Genomic DNA, 18430 nt, shown 5'->3' with positions numbered 1-18430 from the left:
CAGTTGAGACCACTTTTAATTTTCTTTGAAGCGGTTATGCGTTTCCAGGAACACGGCTTCTCCCTTTTGTATTTGCCGAGCTGTGCAATCTCGGTAACCAAGAAGGTTTCAAATTTTTCCTTTGATTCTGGAGAAATTGATTGGAATTCTTTATTAACCTCTTGTCCTATGAATTCTTTTGCAACTGTGCTCGATAGAGATATTTTATAACGTTTTAGAAAATGAACAAAATTTTATGCTTATTCTACATCTACGTTTACTCTGGAGATTAATCATTGATAATAAAAAGGCACTATTCAATTTATATTAAAAACAAATAAGTAATATTTAGATTTACCAAATTTAATTCGACATTACCATCGCGAGTCTAACTCTTTATCAGAGGGCTAGGGCTTTTAAATAACTTCTCAAAGAAGTATTTGTACCTTTTAAGTAATTGTAAAAGAATTAGATAGATTAGATATATTCATATCAATGATTATTCATATTAAAGATATATTCATAATTAGATGGCGCATGGCATTTTTTCAGTTCATTTTACGGAGAAAATGTAGATTATGCTGAATTAAAATGAATAAGAAAAGAATAACAGTCTGTGAAGAGTCACAGAATTGAGTGCAGGCAAGCCAATTATTCATCATAAAATTAACATAAGTATCATGTCACGATTTAATCTAACAAAATAAGTAAAAATTCGATACTCGATATTAAGTATTTCAAATTAATATGTTTTTAAAACTACCACTTTTATAATTAAAGCAGAAAAATGTAAAAATGTTTTTTATTTGGATGTAATTTATTTATTTCGTAAGTTTACGTATTTATCATACAAGGAGCTAAACAATCGTTATCAACCTGTGAATATTCCGAGTCCTGACGTTATTATACCAGAGAAAGGTCACGATGAGGTGCGTCAAGTATAGCTCTTGAGGTGTTTTCTTGCAGGGTCATCCAATCGAGCCTACTATTTGCACGAGACAACCCCATTGAAGATAAACGCGGTGCCCCTTGAACTGAGAAGACCGGTTCGAAGCACATTTTTTCATATGATCTGTTACGAAAATTAACAAAGTTACGCGATGACTTTCTGAAGCTTCGAATAATTAATATTTAACGAATATATTTTGTTTTGTATCGAAAGCATTTGGGTGAATAATAAATGCTTTAACATTAATATTGCATGTTACCATTATTAAAAAATATTTATTAAGGTAAATATTCTGTTCTAACTCTAAGTATGCATAACTCTTTAGTTGAGTAAAATAAAATAGGATAAAATAGGAATAAAATTTCGTTTTATTTGTACGTTAAAGGATTTAGGATAATGACTGGGCCACTTTCAATACTAATAGATTGAAGAGTACATTAAAATGATAAAAAAATCATTTTGTTACCGTTTTATTAAGTTAAACAGAAGAAGCGTTTATTTGTCGAAATTGGTGCATACTACTTCCATCTATTGGGGTAGCGAGAAAGTAATGTCGATTTCTGATCGAGCTAAGATAAGATTATTTTTTGTTAATAATTAATTAAAGAGTAAGATTGCAAAATAGTAGAATACAATCATAAGAAACATTAATTGAACAGTGTAATTAATAAATTCATTGATTTAAATTAATACCATAGACACTTAACATATTTATATTTGATAGAATTTCGAATTCATTTAATTTTTCAGTGACATTGTCGTTATGAACAATGTGATGTGTTGATTGGGAAATAACATTACGTATAAAGAAGAGAAAATAAACAAAAATATTGAAAAATGATGATACAGTATTCCCAGCATCATTACAAGAAAATATTAGCGTAGGATCCTAATACAATGTAAGATCGAATTCTGTACTATAAAAATTATAAAATTAAGATATCTATTATTTAATACACAATTTTAATATAAATATGTAACACATTATAAATATATAATACATTATACGACATTGGAATATTCAATTTCTACTGACCCTATCAGGAGAGTCCAATACCTTTGGAACTTGAGAACGTCAACCTTGACTTTTGAGTATGTTCTTGGCGTCTACACGACCTACCCTATGACGAGGCACGCAATGCTGGTAGCGCGTCGAAACAGATGAACACGTGCAGCCAGTGTAAATATTTAGTCGTTGGAACGTTTGCACGTCTTCTTTCTGTTTTCTCTTTTTCCTCGGCTCTTTTTTGTAAATAAACTCGAATTTTCTTCGATGACACCTCTAAACCTTTGCAACTATTCGATGTATGTACATACCAATGAATATTTCGATATTGCTTATTATTAAAATTATTTCTGGGTGATCCCTAAAACTTTAATATAATATATATCAGTTATAAATTAACAATTTTTATATTTCAATAAAGTAATTTATTACATACATTGTCAGATAATTCTTTCACCTGTTCATTACTGTTAGTTTAAAGACTCATTAAGTAACAAAGATTCTAATAATGCGATAATTAACGAAATTTTTTTAGATTTTCGTAATTATTACATGTTGATAATAATTGGTTATTTATAATCAAATTTTATTTGTTATTTTCATCTCTTGTTTATTATTCGAAAAGGAATGATGTCCAATAGGGATCAGTATATTATACTCCACCTCATCCAACAACATCTGCCAATCTGTCCTTTTATCTAACTTTACATTCAAATACGTGCACGACAGCACAATTGTCAGAATATGCAACGAATTCAACAAAACTTATAACTCAATAAAGCTTTTGTCTACACAATTAACAATTCTTATCATACATATCATTAGACTACCCTCAACTGTAGATCAACCTTCTGTAATACGTTTAAAATTTTTTTTACTCCGACATACTGTTCTATACTTACGTAAAAAGAGATTTTTCTCATTAACTTTAAATGCATTAAAGTATGTAACTTTAAATACACTAAACCGATTAAATTCACTGTAAACAAATTATAGTAACTTTAAACAGATTGAATCAACTTTAAATAAATTAAATTAAACTATACGCATCCTGATCAGAATCGTGAGTAATGTTGGCGCTGTGATTCCTAAGGAAACCTTTCCGTCTCCTCCAATACCCGTACCGAGGAGGTCGATTTTGGTAGGCCTGGCATTTGGCAGTGGTACCTACTTCAGGACTGCAGCATTAACAAGCAGGCTCTCATGTTTCGGCTAGTTAGAAGAATCGAGTGGCGTATCTACATGGGCAACGGCTATCGACGGAGTAAAAGGATCGGATAATTGAAGTCCGCTTCCTCGGGACTCGAATCGAGCGTTCCGGGCGAAGTCCTTAGAAGGAAACGGACCCCGCTGGTATCGCGGACATGCGATCTGTCTTTATGGTCCGAAAGTGGGCGTCGGTCTGGCTTCACAATGCCGGCGCAACGACGACACAACGAGGACAACGACAACGGCAAAGACGACTCCGACGAGAGAATGAGGGACTCCCGTCTTGTTGATCCGACGAAACACTGCGACGCGTGTCTCCCGGGTGATAGGAATAACGTTCCCGGTAGTCCTACTGAGTTACCGCTACTCCGGACAAATTATTTAAACAATGTGAAATGTTATTTACATACTGCTGCGGACAGTAAGGCTTGATACACGCTATCCGTTAGGTCCAGGGGTTGAAATCAGTTATGATATCGGTTTTAGTTCTTGAACTTGACACAGTTATGTTTGTTAATTGCTTGCGTAATTATAAGCAATCGTAAATATTTATTATATTTCTCATCTACCCCTTAGCCCCCGTAAATAACTTAGCTCCTGGAAAATAACTGTTTGAAACTGTCAAATATCGGTTTCAACCAAAACAGTTATGAAGAATCGAAATAAGGTATCCATTCTATAATTGTTATTTTTCGGTTCTGATAGAAATGCAGAACCGTAATATATTATTATATAATCGATATAATACCGATTACGAAGAGCTGGAACCGATATTGATATGACAGACCCGATATACTTAAATTATGACCTTAGTTTGGTTCTCCATTACTGTTTCAGTCGAAACCGATATGTAATTGTTTCAAACAGTTATTTTCCAAGAGCTAAATTATTTATAGCCCTTAGAAATATATTAAATATTTAGGGCACAATCAATAATGTAATTCAAAAATTACACGACAATAAAGTAATCATAATTATATAAGCAATTCAGAATACGAGATAAGTAAAAAATAATCTCAATCTTACAATTACTCACAACTATATGTGTTCATGGTGAATTGTCAAATTCAATTATCTCGAAATAATTAACCCCTTGCCTTGGATATCGTGTCAAACACGCGGTGAAGATTTTAAACCAAATTTAACAAACATATACATTAATTCAATTCTTTTGAATCCAAGTTAATACATAGACGTAGGATATGCCTAAAAGCTTTTTTTTCTAATGAATGGTTAATTACAAAGTAATCGTATCGATCATGGTTATGATAAGAATCATAGGACAAAGGGTTAAACATCAAACAAAAAAATTTTATTGCACATTCTTTTCTTATTTTTCCATAAGAAATCACGTTCGCTTGACATGCCATATAAACGCACTCTATATAATCGTTACAATGATATCAATCACTGATTGCCATTCGTTGCGATCACGGAGTATGCGGCGTGGTTGAATGGTTCCCGAGTACTCCCGTCGTGCGAATTACTCCGTGTAAATACTTTCTGCAAGCCGCGAATTAATTATTGAACCGGAAGTCCACCAGACTCTGCGGGATATCCCACAAACCGTAGAGTATCTACGAGCTATAACCGCGGGCTATCTGCGTACTCCATCTTCCTTTTCATCATTACACACTGAAACGAGCCAACCGGAGAACACTGTGGGCGTTCTGTGTACCATCAGTGATACCTAGACAACGACGAATTATTGCAGTAGGGCAGTACACATGAATCGTTCGCGAGCGAGGAATCACGTTTCGTGAATTATGGTGATGTCTGTCGTATTTCTTGGCCCCAAACAACGCAAGGTACTACGAAATCACTGTCCCTTAACCTTTGAACTGTTTGGAGCAGTTTCGTCTCCAGAAGAAACGTTTTGATGTAAATAATGCATTATATTAGGTATAGAATTTTATAGGCGAATTGTGTATAATTATGTGGGCTTGAAACTTTGTCAGGATCTTGGCGTTTTGACAACTCCTGCAATGTGTAATGCAATTTTTGTTTGTACGTAGGGTATACCAAGGTGAATCGGATAATTTTCTGTTTGACAGTATAGAAGGAAAAGTTCTTAAATATTAATAAGAAATGAGAATTTTTTAATTTTTCTTTTGTAAAGAGAGAACGAAAAACGAGAAACATAATTTATGATATAGTAAATGTAAACTGTGATTCTGACAAAATGAAATATTTTTTTAAATAAGCTTTATTTAATTATTTTATTGTTATAATTGTATAATTGTTTAACAAAACATGTGAAAAGAAGTAAATATTTTAAACAGATAAATGTTATTTTGATTAGTTCAGAAAGCAAAACACAAATCGATATTAAATAATAAAAATGTTATCGATTATAAAACTAATAATGAATATTTTGAATATTGGCGCGTGTCGAATATTTCTAACAGATTTGCCTTGTTATGTACTATAGGTCCATATCACACAAACTTTATTTTATCTTTTTTCATTATATCAAAGTAAAGCGATTATTACAGTAACATTGTGTATGAACAAAAATATTTGTTTACGTTTTATTGATATGTTTCTTTTCTAGAAGCTTACAATTCTAAAGTAATACATTTCTTAAATTTAACAAGTGTATCTTAAAAAAAATTAATAAGAAACACTAACTATAAATCCTTTAATGTAAATAGTACAAGGATTATAATTAACATTTTATTAAAAAAATATATTGTAATTACCTGATCTTTTGTATAATCTAATTATTTATAAATCTACGATTTTATATAATTTATCTTGCGATTGATATATTGCTTTCTATATAATACTTAGGTAGTATTTGTATAAATAGTTTTTTGCCTATTTTATGTGCTGGGTTTTAACAATTCTAAGTTAAAAGTGTATTGGTAATTACCTGTAAGTATATATTCTTAAATTAATACATTTTGAACGTGTGTGTTCCAGGTGTACCAGGTGGAGTACGTGATAGTAAAAGCAGCTAATTCACCGAGGCCAGCTGCGTGGATTTTGGAAAAGTCTCTCGACGGTGAAAATTTCCAGCCGTGGCAGTATTACGCTCCCAGCGACGAAGAATGTTGGACGCGATATTCTGCGCCGCCAATTTCCGGAAAACCCGTTTATATCGGCGACGACGAAGTCATTTGCACCAGTATCTATTCGAAACAGACACCTATGGAAAACGGAGAGGTAGTGACACCAATATGATATTTCTTTTAACATTAGAACTACTGTATCAGTCAAAATGACTAGATTCAATTTGTTTCGCATTATTGATATCTTAAAGGCATTGAATATTCGAAATGATCTTGAAAATAAATAGTTTCATTTGAATATTATAATGAATGTTTGAAAAAACTGAAAATAATCTTCTATTGTTACAATTTGTATAGAGATTACATATTAACCTTATTAAATGCTCGATAGTTATAGTGTTAAATTAGATCCCTAAATTAAAAAAAAAACTTACAAAACAATATAAATCATTTTATGAGTTTCTCAATTTTTGTTTTATAGACTTATTCACCGTGGTTATCAGTATTTTAATTAAAAGTGCAGTAATGTACTTGAGAAAAAAATAAAAAAACACTTAAAACTAACCTTGAACATAGCTTAATGACATAATCAGTTTAGAACAATTAGTATGGAACGAAACAGAATTTTTAAAATTCTCTAATTAAACGGTAATTTCTTTGAATTAATTTGAATAATGGAAATTTCTTAGTGCCCCTCAGTATTCATTTTGTTCTTCGATTTCTTCAGACATTTTTTTATTATTTAAGTGAAACTGTTTATTTTCAAAATCATTTTGAATATTCAATACTTTCAAAATATCAATAAGTGCAAAATAAGAAAACTGAAATGATAGTTTTAGTGTTAACCCTTTGTCTTTCAATATTGTGTCAGACTTTCTACTTGAAAGATGCATTTCTGCGCATAAACATTCTTTTTAGGAAAATTTGACATTCTATTAATCTCTTGCCCTACGATATCGTGTCAAACTTGCGGCGAAGATTTCAAATAGTATTCAACAAATATAAATATCACTTAATCCTTTCGATTGAGTATTATTTTTCTATTATTAACTGTAATCCTGAAACATAGACGTAGAACAAGTATGGAATTTTGTTTCTTTTTCATGAGTTATATAACAATGAAATAATTCTGTCAGTCACATTTATGAAAGAAATCATAGTACAAAGGATTAAGACCGGAACAATCAAACCCAGCAAACCGACAAATTCCAAATATCTTATTTAACAATAATAAACAATTTCTTTAGAAAAATATTTAAAATAACTACAAAATGAGAAAAACATATCTTAACGCATAATTTGATAAATTACTCCTGCACAATACAGACAAAGTCGTTACATTTCCTTCGATTCACAATTCAATAAAAATTCTCAATTCGATATCATTTTTCTAAACCACGTAAATCTATAGTCATTGTATCATACAGTTTCCTTCCTATTTAAAATTCAAATACCTGAACAGATGATGACCCCTTCAGGATCGATCTACAAAGACCGGTCCTCATAGATGTCGAGGTCCGATCGTTCAATTACGAGCAACCCTCAATCACAACCGCGCAATATGTAGTTACTCGACATCAAAGCCCAATATCTGGTTCACTGTATGTTTATTTATTCAATGAAACCGATCGAAATCGCGAGTACACCGTAGAAATAAAAATCGGACGCGCACAGGTTGGCATTTGAGTGAAAACCAACTGCAATTGATTGCTGTAACGATTAACAAACTGCGTATTACAAATAACATCCAACGGAAAAATGTCGAAGATAATGTCGTTTGCTGGCTGTTCGGAAACGTCCGTGACCATCAATCATTGTCCATTCTCGTTAAGAGGTGACGCTAGTTATTATTTGCATTTCTCGCGAAAATCTAAAGCGCGAAAATACCTGTACTTTCGATTTATCGCGGCAGCCGTTCGAAACGAGATCATTAATTATCGTTCATTCCGCGTGGTCGTTCATATATAGTAATTACATGATTGGATGATTAGCTGGCCGATGGTTGAACAGTGCACGCGTTGAGGGGCGTCTCAGCGGAAACTAGTCTCCTGTGGCATTTCCGGTAAACTAGGTACTTGTTATCGATGTCTCACCTCCTGTTTTTTTCGAATCAAGTAATTCCAACGTGTCGGCGAGGATTGATGAATTGTTTCGAGGTTCATCAACGTTTCCAGATTGGCATCGTGACTTTTATTATTAGAACTATGCGAATATTGTTTTAATATGAATTATGCCACGATTTCTGTTATTTATATTTTTGTGGAAATATAATTTTTTGGTTGGAAGGAAACGAAACTTAAATTTCTACTTCAGTTTTAAACAATATGTATCCCATATTTTAATTTTTCAAATAAGTTTTTCGTTAAGTACTTGTTATATAATATTGTGAAACGTTAATTTAACGTGAACTCTTCGAATATTACATGAAGGTGGTTTAGGATTCATTTAAAAAAATTTAATTTAGTCGAGATTTTTAATTACCATTTTTCTTCTTGTTAAAGATCAAAAGTTTGTAGATTTAGTATTCTCTAAATTTCAGTAAACTTGTTGAAAGAGATCTCATTCATCGATTTTGATTATCTGGAAGATTTTCTGTGTATACACATAAGTGTCGATCTCGTTTAGTTTTCAAGATATTTGCGAAAAATTGCCGGTGTCAGGCAGGGGTTGAAAACAGTTATGATACCGGTTTATGTTCTTGAAACAGTTATGAAGATCCAAAGTCATAATCAATATACCGAACAACAGTTATAAGTTTATTTCTTTACTCCATAACCGTTTTAGTGTTCCCGATATATAATAGTTTCAAAGAATTATTTTCAGAATATTTTCAATCGTTCGTTAAAACTTTCTTCCGCGTGATTTAATTCTGTCTTCATGAAAATTTGACAAAACTGTTTTGGATGTCCACTTCACGAACACTTCCACGTTGAGTTTTCTTAAAAAATGAAGAAATTAAAAAAATATTCTAATACTAAAATTTAGACAAACACAGACATTTTAGTTTTCAACGTAAGGGTTAATAGTGACATTCGTTACTTTAATTTTACTTAGTTAATTCCCTCGTCCTTCCATTTCAAACATATGTTTCGCGCGACTGTTCTATCAATCCCTTCCTTAAACTAGCTACAAAACTGAACGAACAGCTTGGTGGGGGTAAATTAGCCGATTTCTTGGAAGAGCGGCGGATAATTAGAGCTTATGGCCGTGCAGAAGCCCGCGTGCGCGAGCGAGCGAGCGTTGGATCGGTTTTGTGCAAACTGGAAGGTGGATGAGAAAAGAACAAGGACGGAACGATACGTCGCCAGACGAGAGTAAAAGAGAGGAGGGAACGATGATACAAAAACGGCGATCCCTACATTCCGGCCATGTATGGAGTAGGCTGACCTTATATGGGGCTCTCACGTACGCACCTCCTAGGGGGGGTTGCCAGGTTTACGCTTCTGTACGCGGGTAGAACCCAGCGGAAGGAAAAAATCGGGAATCGACGAACGGAGTGCGTCACCGCTGCTACGGTCGTCGCGGTTTCACGGGAATCAGGGTTCCAGAACTGAAAACCAGATCAACCCTTTTGGTACAGCTGTACAGTTTTTCTGACAGGGGCGACGCGACGTCTCGCTGATGGGTTCAGCTAATCCGTTTAGCTGAGAAATGCGCCAGAGAAGAATTCCCTTGTTAGTTGCTAGAAGAGTCGAATAAGTTTACGAGTATCTACTTTAGGATGAGCCGATTAAGAAGCAGGAGCAATTTATTAGACGTGCGTGGGAATCCGAACATGTCGGGAATCCGATGATTGGATCTGTACTTAAAAACTTCATTATTATATCATCATAAAACAATATTAACTAATTAAGCTTATGATCTTAGAGACCATTAAATTTGCGAAATTTTGATCTTTAAGAAGAAGAGGAATGGTAATTAAAAATTAAAATAAATTTAATTCTTTTAAATTAAGCCTAAATGATGTTTATGTAATATGCGTAGAGTTCACGTTAAATTAATCTTTTATAATATTATTTAAGTAATACTTAAAGAAAGACTTACTAACAGGTTGAGAATTAAAAGATGGGATATTGTTAGTTACTTCAAGAGTTGAATAAGTCTTCGAGTACCTACTTTAAGATGAGCAATTTATTAGAGATGCGTGAGAATTCGATAATGCCAGGTATCCGATGATTGGGTCGGGTTCCTGGAGGAATTTAACCTTCAAGTATGGAAGTCTGAAAATTACCAATTAATGTTAAACATTCTCGTTTATAGTAAGTGATACAAACATTTATTGTATATATTTATTTTACTTATTTTAATATCTCTGCGTAGCAATAGTAACAACTATATAACAAAAATTTCACTGATTTCAAAATTCGCGATATTTGATATAGACCGCATGATCATACTTAAAAGTTAAGTGACACTAGGTTTGTGAATTTGAGTAAGAAATAATAATAAATGGAATAATATACAATGAAGTATTAGTTGGTTATTGTGTTTTCTTTGTGTTCTATATTTATTATTTCAGTAATTTTGGGAATCCGATCACATATTTTCGAGTTCTTGTACACCTCTACAGCTTACTTATGTTGTTACACTATTGGACAATGCACATTATTTCTTGCTTGAGGTAACGGTGAAGCTTGAAAGTCTGATAGTACGTATTTGGGTTACTACAAATATTTCAAAAAAGTATGAGAAAAGTCACAAATGAGTTTGAACTAATGGGTTTACTATTTTCCAAAATATTCCCCTCCACCATTAATACATTTTCAATTATGTTGTGTTAGCAAATTGTTTTAACATAAAATTCCATGCTAAAAGATTCCCGAAACTTTTGCAGTAATCTACGTATAACAGTGTTTCATCACTTTGTTAGATTGACAAGAATCATTTTTGTGATATTTTTTGTTACGTTTCGTTATTTTAACCATTTAATGCAGTTCCATAACATACACAGGTTCGAAGGATTTACGGAGGACCGTATTAAACTTTACGTATAAACGAAAAGCTTTTGTTAGGAAAAATGAAATGGTAATAATTTTATATTGGTAATCAAATAAAAACATGAGTAATGGTTGATTTGCAGTTCGTATCTAACGTTGCACGCTGAAAAAATTCGTGTATTAAGGGGTTAACTGTTTGAGTGCCATGGATTTTTGCAAAAATCCGGAAAGGTGATAAACGACACGATCGTGTTTCTTTCGTGTTAGCTAAGAAATTGAATTACACTTTTCTATTTTTACATAAAAAATTTTAAATAGTGTGACCGTACCATTTTTTTATTTCTAACCAGGTAATAATAAAAATAAATCACGTAATCCCCCATTTACACGGTAGATTGGTTTCTTGAAAATGTTGTATAAATTGAACTCGTGCAATTCGAGTTCACAATTCACATTGAAAAGAAATAAACATGTAATGAATTTAATAAATCCATATGAAACAGTATTATTTATTTTTTTGTAAAATAAAAAGTTATATACATATTTTCAAATATAAATTCATTAATCTAGGAATATTGCATATGTAATTCACAAAACAAAAAGAATTAATTAATTAAATCGTGTAATTCAAATGCCACGTAAATCAAGGGATAAGTGTAATTAGAAGGAAAACAAATAAATAAATTTAACGGAGAAGCGCAATTGCGACGCTTGGAATTCAAACGATTAGAGTAGAAATGTTTATTCGCATATACAAAGAGAAATGTGCCATATGCTTGAATGTAATTGTAAAATAAAGTTGCCTACATTAATTTTAATTTGTCAAAATCTATTTAAAACAAGATATTTAGCATGTCTTTTAAAATCTTCTATTATATTTCTTAAGTATTGAAATTCTCAAATATATCATATTTGATATCTTTCCTCTCTTAGTATTTAATCACTCAGATTTCATTTATATTTTACTATATCTTCTTATTCAAAAAGCAAAGATTTATTCTAATTATGTTATTATAAAATATTGATTCCATATATTTATACAATGTATATCAAAACGATGCTTACCTTAGACAACTAACATTACCTGCAGATAATAAGGTGAAAAAATTGGTTAGTCACGAAATGTAGGAAAGTGTAGGTGTGTATATTCCGAATTCCATGTAATTGTTCCGTATTAGGAGCCGCGTATTGCCATTTAAGCATAGGACTCGTTTTCTTAGCGCACAACGCCATTCGGGAATGATTTATTCCATCGGCCTCATGTTTAACGTTCTCTTGAATTTAGTACCGTGACTAAATATTTGAAATCGTCACCGTTAATTGCTGATATTATTTATGCCGGCATTTACATAAATGGAGAAACAATATAAAAACCTTCTTAATACCTTTATCAACTTTCCCGCACTTGGTGAAAGTTACGATAATGTTTCTACATTCAAATTATTTCTGCCATACCAAGCGTATAATTTCCATATAGCATTATAATTCATGAACAAAGTGGAAATTTAAAAATATCTAATTAAATAAAAATTCAATGACTGCTCCTTATTAAAGCAGTATTATTTATTGATATTTATTGAATTAATTTGATTTCAAATGTTTTGGAAAGACAGTCGTTTACTATTAAATAAATAAAAACAAATGCATATATTATTATTAATAGAACCATGTTATTATATGTTAAACACTCCATTCATAAAAATTAAATAAGGTTAATAAGGATGGAACATCGAGCAATATAAAAATATGTTTACATTTAAAAAATTCTTGTTTTTTTTTTATTTTATAAGAGCATACTATAAGTTACAGAAGATATTTTGTAGAAACAATTTTACGCGATATTTAGATCGTAATTAGATTCTCATAATTGGACTTTCAATTAAAAAAAGGTATATTAAATTAGTAAAAATGATTGGACTTCTGACATTATTATAATCATTGAAATTCACTATATTATTACAAACATTTATTGCTATTTCTCAGATTTAGAATAAAAATTTCCAATTAAAAAAAAAGTCTGTATCATTCGTTACATATTAGTCAAAATAAAAGAACTTTCCTATTATTTAATATTAATCCTTTACACTTAACAATATTTTTTATTATAATTATTCATTATGTTCTAATGAAATATTGATAATATAATTTACAATTAAAGAAAAATCTCTCTAAAATTCAATATTGAATTTTAACATCTATAATCTTGCTGCGATGAAGTGAATGGTGACTGGAAGTCGTTTTTCGAGTACAAAAGGTTAAACTTTTAAAGACAAATTAAATTGACTGAAGAAACCTTGGAAAAAACGTCACCAAGAATATACGATTTCTCATTACAGATCCATACACATCTGGTGAATGGCAGACCTGGTGCTTTGAATCACAGCACGACCCTTCAGGAATTCACTAAGGCTAAATACGTGCGGTTACGACTTCAGGGTCTCCGACGTAACGGGGAAGCAATCCTGGACAAGAGACGAGCCTTCTATTCGATCAAGGAAGTTAACATTGGCGGAAGGTGTTTATGTTCAGGACACGCGGCACGGTGTCGTTATAGTGTGCAACATGGGGTGAGTTAACGAATCCATTGACGAGTACAATTTCTCTACTGCGAAAAGTATTGACAATAAATCATTAAACGAATCGTACTTCTCATCTGCAGAGTCAGAAATAAATTGGCAACTTAAACCTTATTTCTGCAATTGACTTCAACATTGGAATTCCATTATTTTTTCATGATTTGTTATTTTATTTTTTCAGTATTAGTATACTTTATCTTTTCCTGCTTAACCATACATTTTCGGTTTCAGCCATTATTATGACAGAGTCATTACGAAAGGAATGTATAGTTTTTATTAATAAAAATATTGAAACATACACTGTGCTAATACTCATAGCGAATATAATTAAAATAATCATGAATTAAAAGAATCATCTTCGAACGAAATAATCAATGATCGAAATATTTATATGTGAAAAAATTCAAATACTGTAGGTATTTACTAGAAAAATTTCTAGAAAATTCTAAAATTTTGAGAAATTCTAGAATTTTTGAAACAGGTCAAAATTATCTCTAGGGACCAGTCTAAGGTGCAATACATTATCTTCAATAATTATTCTTTTTTTTTGTAGAATGTTAAAGATATATTTTTCTAATATCGTTTCCTTTTATTATATTATATTTTCTTTTATTATTCTTTTATCGTTTATATTAATATTACACGTCATTTCAAAGACGTAATTTAAAGAATGTAATTCAACGTAGAAATATTAATATGTTGACACTTATGTTAGTACTTACCTTCTTAACACCTACATCACCCACGCATAAAGGAAACGTTATACGTTTAGGATGTTGATTTCTAGCAGACATATATTTTACACCTCACACATCGACTACCAAAACGGGTTACAAATCCCCTAATTCATAGATTAAATACCGTCAAATTAAAAGTCATAACGTTCTCATGTTGACTCACGAAAAGTTACGAACTTAATCATTAACACACTTCTGCCTTTTGTATTTTTTATTTACGCGTTGGTAGAATTGTAGAATTGTAAATGTAGAATAATTAACGTATATATTATACATACTTTAAAATAAATTGATTTTATTAAAGTGTTTTATCAATTTTATGTTGAAAATCATAATTGTGAAATTTGGAAATTTATACTACAAGAAAACGTAATCGCTGATAAAGGTTTTTAAATTTTGTTCCGTGAACTTTACTTCAAATTGTGTAAGATTGGAGACCTCAATTATTAGTAATCAAATCATTTAATTTATGATTCGATTTTCTCCTTTCGTGTACAAAATTTATTTCTAATATTACGTCACAAATTACATTGATCAAAATAAATCAATTTTCTTTACTCATATTCTCAATTCACGGTAAATGCATTAATATTATGTTGGAAAAGGTGAATATAGTATTCGTAGAATACAGAACATATACGACTCCGTATATTACAAATATGAGTAACAATCCTCGAAAAATAAATTGTCACAGGGCCCAATGTCGCTCGAACTCGCCTAACTAAAGTTAGATTTCATGAATACCTCAGATTCGGAGGGACCGACTGAGGACGCAAGAAATAAATCCGTCGAAAGTGCTATAAACTTGTCAGACCTTTGTCTGCCAACGCTGCTAATGGCAGGATTGCTTCGTATTTTGCTCTTTGCTTCGGAACCGCTCTTAGGAAGCCACTGCCTCCTTTAGTAAGATACTACCGTATATTAAGGTACTATGATCGCGTAAAAGTCGCTCTAAACATTCGAGGATCGTTAATTAATGGACTACGAATATTTATGTAAATATATACTTTTACAAACTGATTTACAAAAGCAAAAAATCGACATTATTATGGCCTCTTCTATTGAGGGTTTCGTAATATTGAAAGTATAAACATATTTTTAAATCTCATTTGGAATTGTTTATTTTCTTGTGTTTTACACATTCGTGTAATATGATCTTGTTCCCTTTTGCTTGGATACATCTTTTTGAGTTTCTTATCGCATAGTGATCAAATATGAGATTAAATTGGTGTTGTTTTAGTATAGTTTAATAAAATATATAACAATGGAATATTTAAATATATAATATTACCTATATAATGTGAACTCGTAATTTAACATAAATTTTAATGCTTATTTCGAAAAACCATAATTGTTAAATTTATAAATTTGCATTACAAAAAAACATAATGTCTGAGAAAAGTTTGTAGATTTCGCGTCCAAAACTTTACTTCAGATTATGAAAGATCAAAGACCTTAATTATTACATAGTAATCAAATCATTTATTTGATATTTTAATTTTCTTCTTTTATGTATATAGGTACCTCAAAAATATCATTTGCAATATTGTAAGATATCTCCGTCGAGAGTTTAGCTGAATGCAACTGATCATTAATATGAAAGATAGATGATTTCCTTCCACACGTTTTCTCTCGATGCCATAATCGTGCAGTGACAGGAGTAAACATCTTGAATGCCATTAACAACCATAAATGGACATTCTCGAGTCGAGGTCTAACATAGACGAACAATCGTGATATTTTAATGTCTTCGGATCAGTAACCACGATTCTTACGAAACTTTTCTTCATTGCCCATTAATCACCCCTACGTACGTGTTGTTATTTCACCTGTGAGGAGTAATGAACTTAGAAAAATCAGTGGTCGGTGTACGTACCAAACGATCAGCAATTCTGCAACTGTCTTTGTCCCGATTCTTATGTTCGTAAATTATGCACATGCAACTGATGAATGTCCATTGGGATAACTACAAGCTCTAACAGAAACAGAAAAGAAATCTAACTAAACGATCAAGTTGAATTCATTATAAAAGAATTATCATATTTCTACAATTTTAAAAGAATTAATTTGAAATTTATTATATTACAAGTGGTATTTACTAGTAGTTATTAATACTGAACATTATCTTAAATTTAATTAAACATTATTAAAATTTACTTAAAAATATCTTAAAGTTTTGTACTAATAATTATTTTTTTATTTTCGTACATATTATGTAGGAACATAAAAAAAAACATTATCAATACACCATACGTAATATAGGATATATCAGAATATTTAGTCTGCAATAACTCATAATTTATTATATTATAATATATCATTATACAAAATAATATTATTATCGATATATTTTATTTTTTTATTCTATCTATATCCTTCGTATTAAGGAAATAAAAAACTCAACCTGTACGGAATTAGTATAAAAGTATAAGTAATTTCAATTAAGTTTGATGGGTTAAAAAATATCCCACCGTGCAATAACTGTCAAAAAATAAGTGGAACAATTTTAAGCCAACCTAACCGCAAAGTGTTAAACATTATTTATTAAAGTTAATGCATAACAAAATATTTCGTAATACCTTTAAATAATTTCGTTAATGGCTAACAAATACCGCCACTCATTGTAAGCACCAAATATTATTGTCCCGGGCGCGTCTAAAAAATTAGGCCGTGCCGTGGTCGGGTGGCGATTGAACGTTCTTACAGTGGCTCACTTGACTTTACAATACGTCGATTAGAATCGGCTTTTGGTGATGCTCGCCAGGCTAAATTATATTAGTTTTTGAGAGGGTTCAGCGCAGGATGCATCCGACGATTGGCACGTAGACCGAATCGCGACTGCATTGCTGAATACTGACGTTCGTCGGAGCATCAGAAATATTTCGTGGCACGTCTCAATCAAACTGTCAACGTCAATCATATTATTAGCTTTAAGGCGTTTACCGTGTGGTTCTTTTTTACTATCAGTTGTAATCAGAGTTGGCTAAAATTGAAAGATAAAATATTTCAAATAGGTACTATTATATAGCTGAAATAAAACGATACTTAATTATATAATAATGCCTTTATTCTAAGTGCAAAATAAAATATTTAAATCTTATATTTTAAATACACATTTAAAATATGAAATTTTCAAAATAAAATTAAAAATGTTTTTAATGTATTTCAAATGAAATAATATTTCATACATACTTAATTGGATTTAAAGGAAATAGATTATTTATGATTTACTATTTAAATACTACAACAAAAGAAAACATCCTTTTCGTATAAACAAGAGTCGTTATATGTGGTAGGAAGTTAACTGATTGTTATATCTAATTTTTGTAAAGTTCCACTTGGAGATATAGTGGAAAGTGCAGTGTAAAATAATTTCAAGAATGTAGTTTATAGATTAAACAGGTATTTAAAAATATGTATTTTTGTTAAAGTTATTTTACATTGCAGTGCTTCGATTGAGTCGCAAGTTCTCTTTAAAGCAATGCGCAGACACGATTTACATTATTATTGATTATTACATGCGTGTATGTAGCAATGCCGGCGTTAATTAAGTCTTCGATGCAACGATCTCACTAATTGTAAATCACACGATAATGTTTCAGACACGTAGTTATTAATTGTTCTCGCGATACGTCTATTCTAATGAATGACGGACGACCATTCATGAAAACACAATGAGGCTAGTGATGTATCGTAAAAAGTATAAATTGTGATTCGCCGTTCACATCTGTGATATAATAATATCGCCATCTTACAATACAAATAGACTTACAACTGTGGATTTATGGATTTGTAATTCTAATCAGAATGTACAGCTACTGGAGCAATTATTACCATTTATTATTTCAATTGTTCTTATTATTTTACTGAAAATGTATACTGTTAATTTCTCGATTGAAGAAAAAAATATATTTTGTAAGCATAATGTATTTAAAGAAGGGTAATCACTTTTGTTGAGAAACTCATCTATTATATTTACAGATTTCATTAATTAATTTGTAAGTAAAATAAAAAAATGTGGTA

General features: G+C 31.1%; 1 protein-coding gene across 1 annotated transcript in view; it reads left to right on the top strand.

The window, feature by feature from the left end:
- Positions 1-5970: 5970 nt before the first annotated feature.
- Positions 5971-18430, top strand: part of wb (wing blister) — a 199751-nt gene continuing 187291 nt past the window's right edge. The window contains exons 1-3 of the mRNA XM_076365013.1: positions 5971-5979; positions 6069-6311; positions 13431-13661. Of these exons, the coding sequence (XP_076221128.1) occupies positions 5971-5979; positions 6069-6311; positions 13431-13661 (483 nt within the window). The remainder of the gene's footprint in view (positions 5980-6068; positions 6312-13430; positions 13662-18430) is intronic.

Source organism: Nomia melanderi, chromosome 2, assembly GCF_051020985.1.
Source record: "Nomia melanderi isolate GNS246 chromosome 2, iyNomMela1, whole genome shotgun sequence".
In the NCBI taxonomy this organism is placed as follows: Eukaryota; Metazoa; Arthropoda; class Insecta; order Hymenoptera; family Halictidae; genus Nomia; species Nomia melanderi.
Note: the sequence above shows the minus strand (reverse complement) of the source record. Positions and strands in the feature narration are given on the sequence as shown.